The 20,195-nt window shown below is 43.6% G+C and overlaps 1 protein-coding gene across 1 annotated transcript in view; it reads right to left on the bottom strand.

Moving 5' to 3' along the window:
* jam2a (junctional adhesion molecule 2a) overlaps window positions 1-5,643 on the bottom strand; it is a 93,257-nt gene extending 87,614 nt beyond the window's left edge. Inside the window, exon 1 of the mRNA XM_048540565.2 lies at window positions 5,030-5,643. Coding sequence (XP_048396522.1) covers window positions 5,030-5,078 — 49 coding nt within the window. The 5' untranslated portion in view covers window positions 5,079-5,643. The remainder of the gene's footprint in view (window positions 1-5,029) is intronic.
* Window positions 5,644-20,195: the final 14,552 nt, after the last annotated feature.

Genomic DNA, 20,195 nt, shown 5'->3' with positions numbered 1-20,195 from the left:
CCCATCTGTCCTTGGGAAGACACATGTCCCTCCAACTGAGCAGCTGATTGGAATTCCAGAGTCAAGGAGAGTCTGATTTACTCTGCTTCCGGCATTGTGCTGTGTGTGGCACTGAGCCACAGACACCCAGGAGATTCCAGCAACATGCTACCCACCTCCCCACCACACACCCATCCCCAACAAACCACCCTGCACCAACGCCTCCAACCCCCATGTCAGCACTAAGTTTACTGGCTTCAGTCAAATGTTTAATTGGATTCAGCACTACCGGGATGGAGAAGTAGTAAAACAGATTCTACCAGCAACTACACATGTGAAGACATCAGAGGAAACAGAATCAGGCTGGGTGTCTGTGTGTTCCTGTGTTGTTTATTATCCTGCTAACATCTGAAGGATAACAATTTGCACATAGTATGTGAACCACACCTCCAGTATGACTCATTGCTGACAGGAAAAAACATTAACTCCCGCCTCTTTAGAAGGAATAAATGCTTCTATTAATACTGCATTTTTCACATGGGATGATATTCTAGAGCACAATGAATTATTTCTAGAATGTAATCTCTTCTGCAATGTAGGAATCACACCGCTAACTTAAGCACAATAAAATTCCACAAAAAGCAATGATATAATGACCAGATGATGTATTACTATCATGAGATATTGGTGATGGATCAAATAATAATTCAAGACACTCTCCTGCTCTTCCGCAAAGTTAGAATGGCTCAATTTGTAACAACATGCCCACGATAGAGATAAACATAGTGTGGAGCTGGAGGAACACAGCAGGCCAGACAGTATCAGAGGAGCAGAAAAGCTGACGTTTCGAGCTGGGACCCTTCTTCAGAAATGGGGGAGGGCAAGGAGTCTCTGAAATAAATAGAGAGAGGTGGGGACAGTGATATCAGGTTGATCATGAAGCAAATAGATGGGAGAGTAGACAGACAGGTCAAGGAGGTGGGGATGAGGCTAGCAAAGGTGAATGTTGTGCTCATAAGGGCCAACATTGTAAACTTACGTTCTAAGATACGTGACTGTATTATTGCAGTGAGGTCCCATTCACTTATTTAGGAATAAGAACAGGAGATCTGACCTGTACCAAAAACAGCCCCAACATGTCAGTCCTCTCAATGGAGTTTGTAGGATGCTGCCATGTGGGAAATGACTGTTGTAGCTGTACGATACTGCATAGAACAATTTCTCCACTTCAATGAAATCAATACAAAACACAATTGAAAGTTGCTGCTGTTGCACTTTGAGATATTTAAGAGAGTGGTATTAAGACATTGCAAGGAGTAGAATCCTAGAATATTACAGAATGAAAGGAGACCATCATCCCTTTGTCCTCATGCCAACTCCTTGACAGAGTCATTTATCGAGTCCCATGCTTATCATCCTTGCCCATCTTGTAATTTTCACTTTTTAAAAAATGGTTTAGCCAATTTCCTTCAAAAATCATTACTGAACTCACTCCCACTACCCTTTCAGGCAGCTCATGCCATGTTAAACAATTTGTTCTATAAATTCTATTGGTGGCACCACTGCCCCACAGCACCACGAACCCAGGTTCAATTCCACCCACAGGTGGCTTTCTGGAGTTTGCATGTTTTCCATGTGTCTATGTGGGTTTATGCCAGGTGCTCTGGTTTTCTCCAACCATCTAAAGATGTGCAAGTCAAGCGAGGTTGCCTTGTAGTGTGTTGGCTAGGTGGATTAGCCATGATAAGTGCAGTGTTACAGGGATAAGGTGTGGAGGTGGATCTGGGTGGGATGCTCGTCAGAGGATCAGTGCAGATTTGACGACCTCTTTATGCACTGCAGGGATTCCATGTTTCTTTGCTATTTTGTTGCCTTCACACTGAATCTGGTTACTGACCCTGAAAATGAGCAGACATTCTTTCACCTATCAACATCCCACCTTTATTAAAGCTACTTCCTTAATCATTTCTGCTCTGTAGAGAATAATTTCAGTATCTCTAGTCGTTCCACATAACTGTTCCATACCTCTGATATTCTGCTCTACACCTTCTCCAAGAACTCAGCATTCTTTTCAAACTTTGATGCTCAGAACCGTACTCCAAATTAGGCTTAACATTGATTTATAAAAATTTACTGTAAATTCCTAGATTTTTGTTCTATGCAGCTGTGTATCATGCCCAAGATTCTGTTCATTTTTAGGAACATTCTCAGTTTGTCCTAACACTTTCAATGATTTTATGCACAAACATCACCAGGTCTCTCCTTTTCTGAACTCCTTTTAAAATTGTTCTACTTAAAGCATATTGACTTCTCTTATTTAATACACAAAATGTAAGTAATACATGGATCACTGTACAATCGCAAGAATTTTTTATGAGCAAGACATTTTTGGCCTTTTTCTCTTTCAGAAGGGTGAAGATCATTGGACTGCAAGCAGAACATGGACTACAGCCAATATGGGGGAGGGAGGGGAGCTCCATATATAAAATGTGTTACTGTCCATGTACTAGAACTAATGTCGTTACTGCTGCATTGGCTGAGCATGTGCCAAGGTCGACAGAGAGTCAAGCTAACAGGGTTTTTAAGAAAAACAAAAATCTCTTTCCGAACTTTTCATAAAAGCAAATATGTTAGAAGGGAAACAGTCGCAGGGCTAGAGCAAAAACTGGACAACTCTTTTAATAAGCCAGCACAAGGCTAAGTGGACTTCCAAACTTACAATACTGTGATAAAGTAACACCAATACCATGGCAAATTTCATCAGTGAGTAGCCGAGCAGCACAGACCAGGAAGGTGCCCCAATAGGTCCTGAGTCTAAGTCACTGGTAAAGCGGCTACAGTAAAAGGATTTACGCTTGAGATTATTTAGCCATGCTTCTCACTCCTGATCACTGTTCTCATTCTTGATCATTATGTTTTGATTCCACTGGACAGTATATCATTAGACTGAACTGTGATACTCTCCACAGTTAATAAGCCTACCATTATTCAAAGCCAACACTCACATGAATAATGGTCACTTTAGAAACCCATGATCTCTACCACCTGAAAGAACAAGGGCAGCAGGCACTTGGGAAGAATATCTCCACACTCCCTCCTAATCACAGAAACATTTCAACTTGAAAATGTATTGCCATTATGTATTTTTGTTCTTTGAAGTGCTGGAATTCCCTAAGAGTGGGATCACAGCAGAAAAAAGTTTGTGAAGCACTGATTCATGCAATATGATCCTAAAGTGCCACCCGTGACATACATATGAGATTTATAAATATTTTAATCTCATTTATTTTTGTCTTTTCAATTTTGAACTAGTGGCATATGGGTTTTCAGAATGTCTGAAGGGGTTTAATGATGAACTTATAAAGTATTTCTAATGCCTTTGTGAAATCTTTTAAAAACACAACATGAGAGAGATAGGTTCGGAAGATTAATGCAAATCTGTTTACATTTGGAGAGTTTATCATGGAATAAAGTAAACACAATGGTGCTTTAGGCTTTCAGATAAAAGATTCCTGAATTGTTTTCTTGGGCTTACGGAAAACAATCATAGCTTGGAAAAGATTTTTTCAATTTCAGTCTGCATAAGTCTTAGCTGAATCTGAATCTATAAAGTTCATGAAAATATAAAGCCCATGAAAAAGAACAGGCAGTTTAGAACTGTTAAGAAATAAGCGCCTCAGTGTAACAAGTTTATTCTGAAAGTTCCAAACCAGAAGTATTTGGTTACACCTCTGAAGGAGTTACTTGAAGCAGAGAAAATCTAAGCTTAGTTGTATGAAGCCTCTCCCTGAAGCCTATCAGATTCACAAGACAAGGAAATTGAAGTCACAGTTAAAATGTGCTATTATAGATGTGAAAGAGTAAGCAATTGAGATTAATGGAATTACATTTTAATCTGTTTTGAAATCTTTAAATTTGTAAATTGTTTGGTTTATTCTTCATTTCTTTCACAGAATAAATTTCTGTTTTATTGTTAAACGCAAATCTGATTTCCATTTTCTAGCAAGTGTGCCCTCAAACCTTCGCTTCCCATCCTTTGCACAACAGCAAACAGGGACCCCGCGGTCCTCACTTTCTACCCCTCCAGTTTCCTCACTGAAAGGATCATCAGCCACCACTTCTGCCACCTCTGGTGAGATGCCACCATCAGACACATGTTCCCCTCCCTTCCCTTGCTCGCCTTCTACAAGGGACCATTTTCTCTGGTACACCCCTCCTCCATTTCAAACACCCCCCACAGAACCTTCCCATGCAATTGCAGATACAAAACTTGACAGTTTATTTCCTCCCTCCTCCAGTTGTTTGTTTCATGTTTCAGACCTTCAGCATCTGCAGTTCTTTGTTTTAGCCTTGAGTCATTGTCTTGGTTGGGATCAACAAACTGTAGCCTTTGCTGATACATTAAACCTGGAGGAGGGGGGCCTTGCTTGGTGTGCGATTCCTGCCTTTACATTAGGATCACTGCATCAACTTGTTTGAGGCGAAGGGTGTTAAACTCAACAACCATTGTCCTCTCACTCACTCTCCTGACTGTGTGTGAGGAGACTGTGTCTGAACTCAGGCATGTATTCTAACATAGGGTTAATCATCCCCTTGACCACGTTTCCAGAATTTTCTATTTCATTTTCCTTTCCTTTTAAATCCCCAAAGTTTGGCAGCCGCGGATTACTGGTGTGGGCTTCAAATAATTCTACAAAAGTTTCCTCCATTCCACCAACACGTCCCGTGCAGGGAGTCTGTTGGACAGAACTGCAGGAATAATTTACAAACACCTCTCCGCCCCGAGGACCTAAGCTGCAAGGCGGGGGGGCGGGGGGGGGCAGGACATTAACAACAACAGGGACGAACCCCAAATAAAAGCAGGTCCAGAGAGCTGCCAAACTGCTGAGGAATCAATGAGAAAGCAGCTCACTCCTCAGATTCAAGGTGGCTAAACAGCAAGCAAAGAGAAACCGTTAGGATCTGGTGATGGTGGGGGAGGTGGCAGAGAGAGCCAAAGTTAGACAGGAGCGGCAGACAATGTTTGAAGGCACTTTTGTCAAGTACTTACACAGCTCCAGGAGGATGAAGGAACACACAAAGGTTTCAACTTTCACCATGTTATCACAGTCTCCACCAGCAGCCACCACACCCCCAACTCCAGTCAGTCTGCTAAAGGTAGCCCCCAGAGAGTTTAGCCAGAGCCTTTCCCGACGGTTGCTAGGCTGTGTGCAGCGGGATGAGACCCGACCTGTTTCTTTTTCCTGCTCCTTCTCAGTGAGTCAAGACTTTTTTCTCTCTCTCTCCCGTTTGTTAAGAGGGCTGCGCCTGCAGGGTCCTACTGCCACGGCCTTCCTTGCTGAGCTGGGCAGGAGGTTCGTTCTATCGCCAGCCCGAACTCCTCCGCCGAATCATGCGCTGCGCTCCTTTCCTTTCCGTCCCACGAATCGCGCGATGGCCACAGCGCAGGAAGGGGGAACGTTCCGCCTCTCGCTCCCCTGTCTCCTCTCCATCCACCCAACTTAAAACAAAAGCCAGTGAGCTGCGGCTTCTGGGGGTCTGGAAATAAAGTAGAACCGTAAGTGCTGGAGAAACTCAGAGGGTCTGGCAGCATCCGTGGAGAGAGAAACAGAGTTAACGTTTTGAGTCCGGTGTGACTTTTCTTCGACGAATTAGTTCTTTCAGGCAAATGAAAGACATCTGACTGACGTTTGTGCGATTCCAGATCCACTGTGATGTGTTTGACTCTTCACTGCTCTCTGCAAGGGGCTAGCGGGGTACTCAGCAACAAAAACAGAAGTTGCTGGAAAAGCTCAGCAGGTCTGGCAGTATTTGTAAAGGAAAAAAAATCTGAGTTAATGTTTCTGGTTCAATGACCCTTCCTCAGAACTCAGACAAAAGTGATGTTCCGTTACACCCCCATGTGTTGCTTATACCTCTTACAGCAGATTTACAGCATCTGCAGTTCTTTTGGTTTTTTTTATTAGAGAGCTACTCAGCTCAACAGTAAATGGGGATGGGCAACACAATGGGATGTTAACGAAGATAATAAAATGTGAGGCTGGATGAACACAGCAGGCCAAGCAGCATCTCAGGAGCACAAAAGCTGACGTTTCATCTCTGATGAAGGGTCTACGCCCGAAACGTCAGCTTTTGTGCTCCTGAGATGCTGCTTGGCCTGCTGTGTTCATCCAGCCTCACATTTTATTATCTTGGAATCTCCAGCATCTGCAGTTCCCATTATCTCTGATGTTAACGAACATCACTTTTGTCTGATTTCTGAGGAAGGGTCACCAGGCCCGAAACATTAACTCGGATTTTTTTTCTTCACAGATGCTGCCAGACCTGCTGAGCTTTTCCAGCAACTTCTGTTTCTGTTATCATTTTTGCCAGTCTTGGGCAGCAACCTCAGAGAGCCTCTAACGTTTGCACTGCTCTGCTCCTGTCCAACTTCATTGGTCAAAAAAACACATGGGATTCCTACAGTTCCGTGCACCATATCATTAGCCTCTTTGGCAATCTCATAAATAGAGTGAGAGATATTTGTCCACCACACAAACATAATGCTGAAATCAGGTGCATCAAAGCCAACTTACAGGATAATAGCTACCCTGAACTGATCATTTCATGCTATATAGTTGTGTAAGCCTATGGAAAGTTGTCTGACTGACTACCCCAGTATTGATCTACTGCTCTGTCTTACTGTCTTAGAATATTGTTGCTTCTTGTGCATTTATCTAGAGTCCCCTTAAACACACATATGCAAATCACTTCTCTTATGTCATGATAATATAAAATATGGACTATCCAGTTTCAAAATCTTTTGGATCTATTTAATCTAATACCTGAGACTTCCATGATCTGAATTTAAAAAAGGATTAAATACACTAACTTAAAATTACCAGAGCAATTACCAGACCCATACAGGTTGACCATGTTTTATGACAACAATGCAGATTGGGCAAATTCAATCCATGCTGAAATTAACATCTTCCCTAAGGGGTATGAAACCAGCCAAACAAAAAAACTCCCCGAGTAGGTGTGAAATGGCCCTCATCCTTTTTTTTGATTGACACCTTTATGAGAATATTCACAGTTGGAGGTATAACTGTCTACAATTAATAAGCCTTAAAATGTCAGCAACACAGGGTATACAAATTAGCTTGTGTTTCAGGGAGCTGCTTTTGGCAGAGAAAGGAGAAGAAACAATAAATGCAGCTCTGAAGACAGGCTGAGCACTCTTTTGTCTCTTAAGAAGAAAATGTATCTGGTGACAATACTGATTGAAATGGAGCATCAGGAAAAGCTATAGCCACATGTTAAAAAGAACTTTGGGCTTTCATTGCAGATACTTTGAGAATTTGAAAACAAGGAACCCAATTCACCTTCCCTCCCTCTTTCTCATTGTAGCAAATTCCAAATTCTCACCTCTCTTTAGGTGTAGATGTTTCTTCTGAATACTTTTTATTAGATTTATTAATGATTCGTTCATGTTTATGACCTCTAGGCTATACCTTTTCCTGATGCTTCATTTCAGTCAGTACTGTCACCAGATACATTTTCTTCTAAAGAGACAAAGAGCGCTCAGCCTGTGTTCAGACCTTTAGATTTTGGAATATAGGAGTTGGAGAAGATCATTCAGCCTGCCATGCCATTTTATATCATACCTGATCATCTGGCCTAATGTCAGATTCCCATGCTCTCCACATACCCCTTTATGTCAGTACCCCTTCAACTGAGCCATTGCTAACTTTGTATAGTTAAATTTGAGAGATATGACTTTCCTGGTGCTCTCATAAACATTCTTCTGACTGATATCACCTCAAAACTCCTATCCATTTATCTCTGTTGTCTGGAGGAACACGCTGACATTTCATTGTTTTAAATATAACAGAATTGGTAAAGAATTGGTAACAGATATGCAGACATACTCATCATTCTTTTGAAAAGTAATGCATTGTGTAAAACACACTGAGAGTTTTTCAAACTTTTCACAGTAAGACAGGAATATATGCAATCAAGACTGAGGTGCCAGGAAGCTGTAAATTCTGTTTCCCTTGATCATTGTTGAAAGATCTGGAGGAGTGATGAGGAGAATTTTGTTTACCACAAAGATTTATTGTATCCTAGAACACTGTCTGAAAAGTTGGAGGAGACTGAAACCTTAAATAATTTGAAAAGGAAGATGGGATGTATTTCAGGTTGAAGAACATATGGGTTATGGAGAAAAGCAGGGGTGTCTGATTATTCTTTCAAAGAGCCACCATATATATTACAGGCTAATTCATTTTTTAAAACAATCCTTGAATTAAGAATCCACTGATACCCACAAAACCATTGCCAATTGTCAGAAGAACCCATACATCTCTAATTTTCTTCAGAGAAGGAAACTGCAATCCTCACTTGGTCTGGCCTACATGTGACTCCAGACCTACAACAATGTGACTGACTCTCAACTGCCCTCTGATATGATCTATCAGGTCATTCAGTTCAAAGGCAGCTGGGGATGGGGAATAAATATTGGCCACACAGCAACACCAATGTCCACGATTGAATTTAAAAAAGTGGCCTCCTAATGTTTACTCCAGTTCTATAATTTTATGATCTTGCCTTCTCATCTATAGCAAGTTGTGTTGTTGGTCCCTTGGTGTAACCAGTCATAATGTCACAACATTACTCTTGTGTGCTGTAAGGATTAACAGTGTTTGAAGAGATTGAGAAGGAGTTGTCTGTGTTTGGGGCAGCTTCTGAAGATATCTTTTCTTCACTTCTTCCTGGGCAGATTCCTAATCAAACAATTTCTGGTATCCGCAGGAAAATTTGTTTGATAATGTTTCAATTGTTCTGTTGTTTGGCACTTCCCTTCAGATGCCTGAAATAATGAATACTAGTCAGACTCTTTTTTTATACCTGGAAATGCAACCCTAGGATGGCCTGTATGTTCATTTCCCAGTATTCTTTAAACAGTTCTTTCGCCTCTATAGGAAACAGCAGTGTCTTGCACGTTGTATAATAAAAGTTACTTCCAAATAGCACAGAAACAGATCATTACCCCAAATGTTTACAGCGTTTGTACCCCATCTGAGCCCTCTTCTAATGTCCTTCATCCATCCCTATCAATATATCCTTTTCCTTTTGCTCTCATGTATTTATACAGCTGTCCCCAAATGCACTTACATTGTTTGCTTCGACCATTTCATTACTCACAATCATAACTTTCTTGTTATAGCCTTGCAATTATCTGGGGGAATATGTATGAGGCAAGTAATATATAGAAGAAAGGTGAATATATTAATGGTATGAGGCTGCTTCCTGCCACTCATTTGGTAGATGCAAATTCCTATCTTGGCTTGTATTCATATTGTACGCATAGTATTGTGTACATGAAGTTGAGTAAAAATCTCATAGTGAGGACATGGTAGCCTAATAGGTATATGTTTTGGATTAGTAATCCTTATCTTATGAAAAGTATTTATTAAATCTTGTACAAAAACAGAAATTGCTGGAAAATCTCAGCAGATCTGGCAGCATTAGTGGAGAAAAATCAAAGTTAAGGTTTTGGGTTGAGTGCGGAATAAGGGTCACTGGACCTGAAATGTTAACTCTGATTTCTCTTCATAGATGCTGCCAGACCTGCTGAGATTTTCCAGCAATTTCTGTTTTTGTACAAGATTTCCAGCATCCACAGTTCTTTTCATTTTAGTTAAATCGCTGCAACTGATTCATAGTTTGGTTCCACTTCATATAATATTTGGATGTTTCTTTGAGTATTTGTGGTGTGTTCCAGATTGGGTTGGTTTCCTACTACCCTCTGGAATATGTTACTTCTTAACATTTTTATTGGAGCATTATGAAAAAAGGTACCTTTTGTTGAAGCCTTTTATCTTGCACTCATTAGGACAATGCACAATAATTCCAATTCAAGGCAGAAATCAACATGATTATGCTTTGTGAGGAGACATGTTGGATTGTTTGGCAAGTCAATTCTGCTAGGCAGAGGCATTGTCATGTGAATGCATCAGTTAATGCTGGCTGACAGTTCACAGTCAGACTTCCTGTAAATTTTAAGCTGCATAGGTTGTCTCTGATATGTCAAACATTGTTGAGAAACAAAGCAGGAAATGTATCTGGACTATACCTTCTCTCACCCATCTTCCTGCAAGAATGCGATCCCTGACTCCCAATTCCTCTGCCTCTGCCACGTCTGCTCCCAAAATGGAGCGTTCCACTCCCGAACATCCCAGATGTCCTTGTATTTCAAGGAACGCAATTTCCCTCACTTTGGTGGCAGAAAATGCTATCAACCACATCTCTTGCACTTCCTGTACCTCTGCCCTCACACCCCCACCCTGCAACAAAAAGCAAACACAAAATCCCCCTTGTCCTCACGTATTACTGCACTAACTTTCGGATTCAATGTATAATTCTCCGCCACCTGCAATCTGACCCCACAACCAAAGATATAGTTCCCTCCCCAATCCTATCTGCCTTCCGTAGGGACTGCTGTCTCCATGACTCCCTCATCCGCATCACACTCACCACTAGCCTCACCATGGCAGGAGGTGCTACACCTACCCCTACGCTTCCCCCTGCCTCACCTTCATCCAAGGAATCAAAGAAAACCTTTCACTTCAGACAGGCCTGCACATCTGCTGATGTGGTAAGCTTCTCTTTTTATTACTTTCTGATAAGGGGACTAGCAGGGATGGGAGTGCAGTAGAGGAATGTTCCTCCTGCATGATGTATGAGGTGAGGGACGCCATTAGTGTTCCATCCAAATACATCTGCAGGAATCCCCACTGATCAATCCCCACCACTGCCTACCTGCACTCATCTATTAGCATTCCACCTACCTTCCCCAGTCCCACCTCTCTTTCCTCTATTTATTTCAGAGCTCCTTTACTTGTCCCCCATTTCTGAAGAAGGGTCCCGGCCCAAAATGTCAATTTTCCTTCTCTTCTGATGCTGCCTTGCCTGCTGTTTTCCTCCAACTCCACACTGTGTTATCTCTGACTCCAGCATCGGCAGTTCTTACTATCTCTTTATAATAAAATGTGAGGCTGGATGAACACAGCAGGCCAAGCAGCATCTCAGGAGCACAAAAGCTGACGTTTCGGGCCTAGACCCTTCATCAGAGAGGGGGATGGGGGGAGGGAACTGGAATAAATAGGGAGAGAGGGGGAGGCGGACCGAAGATGGAGAGTAAAGAAGATAGGTGGAGAGAGTGTAGGTGGGGAGGTAGGGAGGGGATAGGTCAGTCCAGGGAAGACGGACAGGTCAAGGAGGTGGGATGAGGTTAGTAGGTAGCTGGGGGTGCGGCTTGGGGTGGGAGGAAGGGATGGGTGAGAGGAAGAACCGGTTAGGGAGGCAGAGACAGGTTGGACTGGTTTTGGGATGCAGTGGGTGGGGGGGAAGAGCTGGGCTGGTTGTGTGGTGCAGTGGGGGGAGGGGATGAACTGGGCTGGTTTAGGGATGCAGTAGGGGAAGGGGAGATTTTGAAACTGGTGAAGTCCACATTGATACCATATGGCTGCAGGGTTCCCAGGCGGAATATGAGTTGCTGTTCCTGCAACCTTCGGGTGGCATCATTGTGGCAGTGCAGGAGGCCCATGATGGACATGTCATCAAGAGAATGGGAGGGGGAGTGGAAATGGTTTGCGACTGGGAGGTGCAGTTGTTTGTTGCAAACTGAGCGGAGGTGTTCTGCAAAGCGGTCCCCAAGCCTCCGCTTGGTTTCCCCAATGTAGAGGAAGCCGCACCGGGTACAGTGGATGCAGTATACCACATTGGCAGATGTGCAGGTGAACCTCTGCTTAATGTGGAATGTCATCTTGGGGCCTGGGATGGGGGTGAGGGAGGAGGTGTCGGGGCAAGTGTAGCATTTCCTGCGGTTGCAGGGGAAGGTGCCGGGTGTGGTGGGGTTGGAGGGCAGTGTGGAGCGAACAAGGGAGTCACGGAGAGAGCGGTCTCTCCGGAAAGCAGACAGGGGAGGGGATGGAAAAATGTCTTGGGTGGTGGGGTCGGATTGTAAATGGCGGAAGTGTCGGAGGATAATGCGTTGTATCCGGAGGTTGGTAGGGTGGTGTGTGAGAACGAGGGGGATCCTCTTGGGGCGGTTGTGGCGGGGGCGGGGTGTGAGGGATGTGTCGCGGGAAATGCGGGAGACGCGGTCAAGGGCGTTCTCGATCACCGTGGGGGGAAAGTTGCGGTCCTTAAAGAACTTGGACATCTGGGATGTGCGGGAGTGGAATGTCTTATCGTGGGAGCAGATGCGGCGGAGGCGGAGGAATTGGGAATAGGGGATGGAATTTTTGCAGGAGGGTGGGTGGGAGGAGGTGTATTCTAGGTAGCTGTGGGAGTCGGTGGGCTTGAAATGGACATCAGTTACAAGCTGGTTGCCTGAGATGGAGACTGAGAGGTCCAGGAAGGTGAGGGATGTGCTGGAGATGGCCCAGGTGAACTGAAGGTTGGGGTGGAAGGTGTTGGTGAAGTGGATGAACTGTTCGAGCTCCTCTGGGGAGCAAGAGGTGGCGCCGATACAGTCATCAATGTACCGGAGGAAGAGGTGGGGTTTGGGGCCTGTGTAGGTGCGGAAGAGGGACTGTTCCACTCTTCCGCACCTACACAGGCCCCAAACCCCACCTCTTCCTCCGGTACATTGATGACTGTATCGGCGCCGTCTCTTGCTCCCCAGAGGAGCTCGAACAGTTCATCCACTTCACCAACACCTTCCACCCCAACCTTCAGTTCACCTGGGCCATCTCCAGCACATCTCTCACCTTCCTGGACCTCTCAGTCTCCATCTCAGGCAACCAGCTTGTAACTGATGTCCATTTCAAGCCCACCGACTCCCACAGCTACCTAGAATACACCTCCTCCCACCCACCCTCCTGCAAAAATTCCATCCCCTATTCCCAATTCCTCCGCCTCCGCCGCATCTGCTCCCACGATAAGACATTCCACTCCCGCACATCCCAGATGTCCAAGTTCTTTAAGGACCGCAACTTTCCCACCACGGTGATCGAGAACGCCCTTGACCGCGTCTCCCGCATTTCCCGCGACACATCCCTCACACCCCGCCCCCGCCACAACCGCCCCAAGAGGATCCCCCTCGTTCTCACACACCACCCTACCAACCTCCGGATACAACGCATTATCCTCCGACACTTCCGCCATTTACAATCCGACCCCACCACCCAAGACATTTTTCCATCCCCTCCCCTGTCTGCTTTCCGGAGAGACCGCTCTCTCCGTGACTCCCTTGTTCGCTCCACACTGCCCTCCAACCCCACCACACCCGGCACCTTCCCCTGCAACCGCAGGAAATGCTACACTTGCCCCGACACCTCCTCCCTCACCCCCATCCCAGGCCCCAAGATGACATTCCACATTAAGCAGAGGTTCACCTGCACATCTGCCAATGTGGTATACTGCATCCACTGTACCCGGTGCGGCTTCCTCTACATTGGGGAAACCAAGCGGAGGCTTGGGGACCGCTTTGCAGAACACCTCCGCTCAGTTTGCAACAAACAACTGCACCTCCCAGTCGCAAACCATTTCCACTCCCCCTCCCATTCTCTTGATGACATGTCCATCATGGGCCTCCTGCACTGCCACAATGATGCCACCCGAAGGTTGCAGGAACAGCAACTCATATTCCGCCTGGGAACCCTGCAGCCATATGGTATCAATGTGGACTTCACCAGTTTCAAAATCTCCCCTTCCCCTACTGCATCCCTAAACCAGCCCAGTTCATCCCCTCCCCCCACTGCACCACACAACCAGCCCAGCTCTTCCCCCCCACCCACTGCATCCCAAAACCAGTCCAACCTGTCTCTGCCTCCCTAACCGGTTCTTCCTCTCACCCATCCCTTCCTCCCACCCCAAGCCGCACCCCCAGCTACCTACTAACCTCATCCCACCTCCTTGACCTGTCCGTCTTCCCTGGACTGACCTATCCCCTCCCTACCTCCCCACCTACACTCTCTCCACCTATCTTCTTTACTCTCCATCTTCGGTCCGCCTCCCCCTCTCTCCCTATTTATTCCAGAACCCTCACCCCATCCCCCTCTCTGATGAAGGGTCTAGGCCCGAAACGTCAGCTTTTGTGCTCCTGAGATGCTGCTTGGCCTGCTGTGTTCATCCAGCCTCACATTTTATTATCTTGGAATCTCCAGCATCTGCAGTTCCCATTATCTCTCTTACTATCTCTTTGACTGTTTTGTTAAGTTGGATCAGATACAGTGCAAGTACATGCTGTTTCTGTCTGTGAAAAAAAACAGGGCCCCATTTATTAAAGATAATGGGAACTGTAGATGCTGGAGAATCCAAGATAACAAAATATGAAGTTGGATGAACACAGCAGGCCAAGCAGCATCTCAGGAGCTTGGCCTGCTGTGTTCATCCAGCTCCACACTTTGTTATCCCCCATGTGTTAATATGTAGCTTCCAGGATATGCATGCACACTATACTCTGTGAAATATTTGCTGTATTTTCCTATTTTTTTTTATCCTTAAAATTATTCAAATGGTGGAAGATTGTGGTGAAGTTGGAAAAGCTTTTCATTGTATTTTACTCACTGTAAAATAAAGGTGACAATAAAATAATTCATTCACTGAAATCATTCATTCTCTGAACCCAGCTGACAATCAGGTACAAGTGTGACTCTTGTCATACTCAGGGAATGGTAGTTATGATAAATAAAGCTAACCTAAAGATGAATGCTGAAAATTTCAAGTGATGGGGGCTGTGACTGTCTCTCTTGGCAGTATGTTTCATTGAGTGGGTTTGTTCATGCAAAGTTAGATTGTTGATACGGTGGCCTGAATATTTGGAAGTCTGGAGAGTCCCACACATTTAAACTTGGCAGGGGTCCCCGGATACAAAAGACTCAGCCCCAATTCCACCAGATCCTGTGTTAGCCAGATGGGCAATAGTGTGGGCCATAGCTCACAGAGGCAGGAATCTCAAACTCAGCTCTCTATTTGAGCCCCGTTCAAACACATACAGTTTCACTGTAGCTAGGGACTTATAGTATGTGCTATAATTTATAACAGAGTATTCCTCAGACCTTTTAAGTAGATATTTTCTCATCGACCTATTCAGAAATGTTGGTATACACCTCTGCAGTAGGTGAATCCAGGCCTTTTGGCTCAGAGGTGGTAACACTACCACTGCACCAGAAGAGCAGGTGGGACTTGAATCCGGGCTTTCAAATCCAGGGCGAGGGTCACTACCATGGGTCCATAAGAGGACCCCATGTCTCCCGTCCTTTCAAACATAATTAAATAGACACAAAATCTATTTGCCTTGTTACATCCAGCTTCTAAGTACTTAACATCCTATTGATATAATTACTAAGAAAATATACCGAATGATTATTTATTAGAATATATTGCATTATTTAATGACATTTAACAAAATCTATCTGCCACCCACCTTGTAAAAAACCTCTAGATCACAACATTGTTATTCTCAAAATTTATTATGACACAAGGTATCCCAGTTTGAAGACATCCAACAAGCTTTTTGAACAAGAATTTGTTTTTGTAAAACATTCCAATTTCTCTAATGACTTGCATCTTCCCATTTTACTTTTGAAATTTATTTTCTCTCTAACAGTAGTTTTAAACTCATAGGACCAATCTGCAATCACTTTTAGCAACACTCTTCATCTAGTGGATATTGTTCCAGAGCTAATGATTATCAAGACAGAACTCTGGCACAATTCCACCCTCCGCCCCCCCCCACCACAAGCTGGCCCTTATGTACTAAATAAAGATATAGCCATATCTGCCCCTTCTACCTGCACAAGTGTCTCTGTAGAAAAGATGTATTTTTCTAAATAACTGTTAGTTTTTTTGATCCAAAAGCTAACATACATCTTGTTGCACTTGAAAAACTATTAGAAGCTTAGTATGTGGGTCATCAAATCTGAATATTCTTAATTTATAATTTTGAAATGATTTTTCACCTTAAATACTCCTCCAACAGTAGCATATTTCAGCATGCTGCTTCATGCTCCTGCATCGTAGTATACAGTGACTGCAGTTTGTGTGCTTAACCAACTTAATTTCCCAATTATACTTACTAACTAGTTTGCTTCTTCTTTAACAAAAACAAAGTTGCTGGAAAAGCTCAGCAGGTCTGGCAGCATTTGTGAAGACAAAATTTGAGTTAACATTTCGGGTCAGGTGACCCTTCCTCAGACGTTCTGTCTGTTTTTGTTCCTGCTTTACAGTATCTGCAGTTCTTTTGATTTTTGCTTCCTCTTTATTTGTAGAATCTTTATTTAGACTAATTTATTGGGATCCTATTAACATGCTTTGCATAAGGCTATTGATCTGTTTGGTCCATTTAATATCCAATGCTACATATTCAAAAAAACCATGAATCCCGACTTCCAATTCTTAATTTTGCTTTAAGTTCATTAATTACAATGTTTATAGAGTCCTTCTCCCACTCCACAAAATACAATCAATGTCCAGCATCTGCCTGAGAATTTTGCATGGTGCCAACGAAACATGGCAGGAGGCTGCATTTAATTGGAGACTACACAACTTTATTGGATGGATTTTACTGAGCACCAGTGGCATCACTTAGTCCATTTAGCTTCCACGGTTGCCTTACTGTATTTAGTGTCTTTTTTGGAAGGGTAAGAATTACTTCCCTTTTGAGATGATCTCCCTGAAAAATTGCAGCTTTAAAAATTAATCAATTTACATTCCCAAGTGTTTGTGGCTGACAAAGCCAATAAAAATCCTCAAAGTTGCTTTAGGTGCTGTAGCTGTATAAACTGCACTGATAATATACCTTGGTCCCCTAGTTTTTCTTCAAAATCTGTGTCACTAATCTGGCTTTAGCTTATACAGTGCATCAAGCAGCACTTTCTCTGTGCACATCTCTTTATGCAGTGGGGTTGGCTGTCCCTTATCTGGCACCTCTGTGTATACCTTAAATTCTCTCCAGTTGTAATTCTTGACATTAAGCATATTTATTAACTTATCTTCCAATTTGTTTAGTCATTAAGATTTCTCAATCCATCGGTTTCTGCTCCTGGCGGTATTCCTCATCTGAACTATATTTCTTGACCTTGTAAAACTATGCTAGTGATCTTGCCTTCTCACTCTTTCTGAAGAGATACTATTTGATTCCCCTTTCTATTAAAAGAATTCCTTTTAACAGTTTGTGACCTCTATACCATGCAATCCCAGACCCTCTGACCTGGTTGGCTGTATTTTTTTGTTCGGCATTTCTTCATTCTTGCAAACTTTTTGCCTCACTACCTGCCCCCCATCCTTTCATTTCAGCCAGGTTTTGTATTTTCCAGTGGCATTCCTTTTTCGTGTTAAAGTAGTTGTATTTCTCAATTCACTGGCCCCTTCTTGAAAACATTTGACTTTAGCACCCACTTTTGGCAACTGTCCTCTGGGACCAATGGCCTCATTTTAATCAGAATTGATCTGTCCATCATCAGGCGAACTGTCAATTACAACTGCTGAATTCTTATAATTGTGTAACATTTGGGTTTGAGAGGAACCTGCTTCCTCTTTACTTTCTATAATTCCATTAGAACCACAAATTTGTAATCTTGAAGAATGTACCTGAACAATATCATTCCCATAATCGAAAAGACAGGGAGGTGGGCAGAGGGGGTGGTGTTGCCTTGTTAGTTAAGAATGAAATGAAATCTATGGCACTGAATGACATAGGGTTAGAGGATGTGGAGTCTGTGTGGGTGGAGTTGAAGAACCACAAAGGCAAAAAAACTATAATGGTAGTTATGTACAGACTTCCTAACAGTGATCAGGACCAGGGGCGCAAGATGCACCGGGAAATAGATAGGGCATGTCAGAAAGGCAAGGTCATGGTGATCATGGGGGACTTCAATATGCAGGTGGACTGGGTGAATAATGTTGCCGGTGGATCCAAAGAAAGGGAATTCATGGAATATTTACAGGATGGCTTTTTGGAGCAGCTTGTGATGGATCCCACAAGGGAGCAGGCTATTCTGGGCTATGTAATGAGCCTGACTTTATAAAAGATCTTAAAGTAAGAGAACACTTAGGAGGCAGCGATCATATGGTAGAGTTCAGTCTGCAGTTTGAAAGAGAGAAGGCAAAATCGGATGTCATGGTGTGACAGTTAAATACAGGTAATTACAGGGGCATGAGAGAGGAATTGATGAAAATCGACTAGAAGCAGAGCCTAGCAGGGAAGACAGTAGAGCAACAATGGCAGGAGTTTCTGGGTGTAATTGAGGACACAGTACAGAGGTTCATCCCAAAGAAAATAAAGATTATCCAGGGGGATGGGGGGGTGGATTAGACAGCCATGGCTGACAAAGGTAGTCAGGAAATGTATCAAAAAAAAAGAGACAGCCTATAAAGTGGCCAAGAGCACTGGGAAATCAGAAGATTGGGAAGGCTACAAAAACAAACAGAGAATAACAAAGAGATAAATAAGGAAGGAGAGGATCAAATATGAAGGTAGGCTAGCTAGTAATATTAGAAATGATAGTAAAAGTTTCTTTCAATACATAAGAAACAAACAAGAGGCAAAAGGAGACATTGAGCTGCTCCAAATTGATGCTGGAAGGCTAGTGATGGGAGAAAAGGAAATAGCTGAAGAACTTAATAAGTACTTTGTGTCAGTCTTCACAGTGGAAGACATGAGTGGGATCCCAACAATTAAGGAGAGTCGGGGGCAGAGTTGAGTATGGTAAGCATTACAAATGAGAAAGTGCTAGAAAAGCTAAAAGGTCTAAAAATGGATAAATCTCCTGGCCCCGATGGGCTACATCCTAAAGTTCTGAGGGAGGTGACAGAGGAAATAGTGGAGGCTTTGGTTGGGATCTTTCAAAAATCACTGGAGTCTGGGAAAATCCCAGATGATTGGAAAATTGCAGTTGTAACCCCCTTGTTTAAGAAAGGTTCAAGACAAAAGATGAAAAATTATAGGCCAATTAGCCTAACCTTGGTTCTTGGTAAAATTCTAGAATCCATTGTTAAGGATGAGATTTCTAAATTCCTGGAAGTACAGGGTCAGATTAGAACAAGTCAGCATGGATTTAGTAAGGGGAGGTCGTGCCTGACAAACCTGTTAGAATTCTTTGAAGAGGTAACAAGTAGATTAGACCAGGGAAACCCAGTGGATGTTATCTATCTTGACTTCCAAAAGGCCTTTGATAAGGTGCCTCACGGGAGGCTGCTGAGTAAGATGAGGGCCCATGGTGTTCAAGATGAGCTACTAGCATGGATTGAGGATTGGCTGTCTGACAGAAGGCAGAGAGTTGGGATAAAAGGCTCTTTTTGGGAATGGCAACTGGTGACAAGTGGTGTCCCACAGGGTTCACTGTTGGGGCCGCAGCTGTTCACTTTATATATTAATGATCTGGATGAAGGGACTGGGGTCATTCTGGTGAAGGTTGCCAATGATACGAAGATAGATGGACAGGCAGGTAGTACTGAGGAGGTGGGGAGGCTGCAGAAAGATTTAGACAGTTTAGGAGAGTGGTCCAGGAAATGGCTGATGAAATTCAATGTGAGCAAATGCGAGGTTTTGCACGTTGGAAAAAAGAATACAGGCATGGACTATGTTCTAAACAGTCAGAAAATTTGTAAAGCAGAAGTACAAAGGGATCTGGTAGCGTCCCTGATTAAGAAAGCGAATGTAATGTTGTCGTTTATCTCAAGAGGGTTGGAATATAAAAGCAGCGATGTGCTTCTGAGACTTTATAAAGCTCTAGTTAGGCCCCATTTAGAATACTGTGTCCAATTTTGGGCCCCACACCTCAGCAAGGACATACTGGCACTGGAGCATGTCCAGCAGAGATTTACACGGATGATTCCCGGAATGGTAGGTTTAACGTATGATGTACGGCTAAGGATCCTGGGATTGTATTCATTAGAGTTGAGAAGGTTGAGGGGAGATCTAATAAAAAATTACAAGATAATGTATGGCTTAGAAAGGGTGGACACTGGGAAATTGTTTCTGTTAGGCGGGGAGACTAGGACCCGTGGGCACAGCCTTAGAATTAGAGGGGGTAAATTAAAAACGGAAATGAGGAGACATTTCTTCAGCCAGAGAGTGGTGGGCCTGTGGAATTCATTGCCACGGAGCGCAGTCGAGGCCGGGACATTAAATGTCTTCAAGGCAGAGATTGATAAGTTCTTGATCTAACGAGAAATCAAGGGCCATGGGGAGAGTGCAGGAGTTGAAATGCCCATCAGCCATG

Source organism: Stegostoma tigrinum, chromosome 12, assembly GCF_030684315.1.
Source record: "Stegostoma tigrinum isolate sSteTig4 chromosome 12, sSteTig4.hap1, whole genome shotgun sequence".
NCBI lineage: Eukaryota > Metazoa > Chordata > Chondrichthyes > Orectolobiformes > Stegostomatidae > Stegostoma > Stegostoma tigrinum.
This window is presented reverse-complemented; position numbering and strand designations above follow the sequence as displayed.